The sequence below is a fragment of the Corvus brachyrhynchos genome, unplaced genomic scaffold (assembly GCF_000691975.1).
Source record: "Corvus brachyrhynchos isolate BGI_N302 unplaced genomic scaffold, ASM69197v1 scaffold30, whole genome shotgun sequence".
In the NCBI taxonomy this organism is placed as follows: Eukaryota; Metazoa; Chordata; class Aves; order Passeriformes; family Corvidae; genus Corvus; species Corvus brachyrhynchos.
The window spans coordinates 101,996-104,349 of NW_008235742.1; the positions used below are offsets into that span (position 1 = coordinate 101,996).

The 2,354-nt window shown below is 56.8% G+C and overlaps 1 protein-coding gene across 1 annotated transcript in view; it reads left to right on the forward strand.

Annotated features, from left to right (window-relative positions):
- MLLT6 (MLLT6, PHD finger domain containing) overlaps positions 1-2,354 on the forward strand; it is a 33,765-nt gene that overhangs the window by 27,986 nt on the left and 3,425 nt on the right. The window contains exon 13 of the mRNA XM_017744227.1: positions 810-873. Coding sequence (XP_017599716.1) covers positions 810-873 — 64 coding nt within the window. The remainder of the gene's footprint in view (positions 1-809; positions 874-2,354) is intronic.

Consider the following 2,354-nt stretch of genomic DNA (forward strand, 5'->3'; position numbering starts at 1 on the left):
AGCAGAAATAACCCCGGGATCCAGGATCCCCTCCTCAGGAATGAACCATGGAGGTAAAATCCCATCCAAAGTGCTCAAAAAAAACCCCCGTCCCGATCCTTAATTTCCTTTTCCACGATCACCCTGTTAGTTTGACCGGGATTTTAGGAGCTTCAGGATGGGGATTCTTCCCAGCTCCCAGCAGATTTGGGGACAGCTCCTGGTTTTTGTCACGTTTGGGGTTTGTCCCTCACTGGGGAGGCTGCTCAGCCGAATTCCCTCGGGATTTTTTCCAGAGGGATTCATTAACCTGCATCAAACCTCCCAGATGGGGCCATTTTCCCTGAAAAACGTGGAGATTCCTTGAATCCCAAACCGTTCACGGGATGGTTGGGAAGCTCCAAGAAATCCCACCTTGTCTTGAATCCAGATTCCCTTTCCCGGGAGTGGCGGCTCCCATGGAGACAGCGCTCTCCCTGCAGCAATATTCCAGCTTTTCCCGTATTTTATGTGCTGGAGGAGGTGGCTCCAGCTGGGGGAACAGGGAATTATTCCTTCAGCTTCATCCCTTTGGCAGCGCAGGAGTTCTGATCCTTATCCGAGCTCCCATCTCATCCTTCCTCCCACGGCTTGTCCGGGATCCTGATGATGACAGAACAGATGGATTTATGGATTTATGGATTTATGGATTTGTCATTCCCGGTTGTCTCCAAGCCTCGGGAAAGGCTGTCCCTTGGTGATAACTCCGTCATCTCCTGCTCTGGAGGTGTTGGATGATGGGATGTGGTGCCTGAGGCTGTCTCGGACACCGGGATCGTGTCCGTGGGCAGCTCCCGCAGCAAAAGACGTGATGGGAACGGGCAGGAAGCCGAAACTTCCCGGAATTTTTATCTGGTTGGAAGCTGGAATGGTTTTGGGGTCTGGGGATGTTTCTGTGGGATCACGGAATGGTTCGGGTTAGAAAGGGACCTTAAAGGTGATCCAGGGGCAGGGACACCTCCCACTATCCCAGGGTGCTCCAACCCAGCCTTGGACGCTTCCAGGGATCCAGGGGCAGCCTCAGCTTCTCTGGGAATTCCATCCCAGCCCCTCCCCACCCTCCCAGGGAGGAATTCCTTCCCCATATCCCATCCAACCCTGCCCTATCCCATTTTAAACCCATTCCCTGTGTCCTGTCCCTCCATCCCTTGTCCCAAATCCCTTTCCAGCTCTCCTGGAGCCCATTGAGGCCCTGGAAGCTGCTCCAAGGTTTCATACTGGGAGATTCTGGCCACATCCAGGAAGATGGATTCTCCCTCCCGGGAAGAATGGCCCAGCCACAATCCCTGTCCAGCAGGACATTCCCAAGGGGATGCCGGAGCAAGGATCCCCGGGGACCTGTCTGGAGGAGCCACCAGCCCCAGCTGTGTTTGCTCGTTCCCAGCAGCAGCAGGAAATCCCCTGCTCCGGGCATCCTGCTGGGAATCACGGCATTCCCTGCAGGAGATTTCCAGGATTTCTGCACGTGGGAATGTGCGGGGAAGGAGAGGAGGAGCAGGGAGGCAGCTGGGGTTGGAGTCACAACATCTGTCAGGGCCCAGGGCGAGGGGAGCAAATGGCAGATAAAGATCGGATTTATCCCGGATTACCCTTGGAATGGGAGATATCCTGCACATGTGCACCATCCCAGACTTCCTGGGGCACAGGGATGGCTCTGGAGGAACATTCTGGATGCCAAAGCGCTGCTGCCCCTGTGCTGGGCACTGCTGAGGGCACACCCCAAATCCTGGGGTCGGTTTTGGGATCTTCCCAAGAAGGGAATGGAGGGGCTGGAGCGTGTCCAGGGATGGGGCCGGAGCACCAGGAGCGGCTGAGGGAGCTGGGAATGTTTATCCCGGAGAAAAGGAGGCTCCGGGGGGACCCTGTGGCTCTGCACAACTCCCTGATAGGAGGGGACAGCCGGGGGCGGGGGGGGAGGGTCGGGATTTCTCCCAGGGAACAGGGGCAGGAGGAGAGGGAACGGCCTCAGGCTGGGCCAGGAGAGGTTTGGGTTCGATATTGGGAAAATTCCTTCATGGAAAGGGTGGTCAGGCCCTGGCACGGGCTGCCCGGGGAGGTTTGGAGTCCCCATGCGGAAAACGTGTGGATGTGGCACCTGGGGACACGGCTGAGCGGTGACACGGCAGTGCCGGGTTAATGATTGCACTCGCTGACCTTGGAGGGCTTTTCCAACCCGAGCGATTCCATGATTCCCTTTAAGCTCTTTAGGAAGGAGCTCAGCACCTGGAAACAGCAAAGAACCGCGGCTGCGATTGGGAAAAGGATCCTCAATCCTGGGCGACCTTAAAGGTTCTGTCACTCCATGGAGAGTGACAGCCGGACCCCCCGGGATTAAC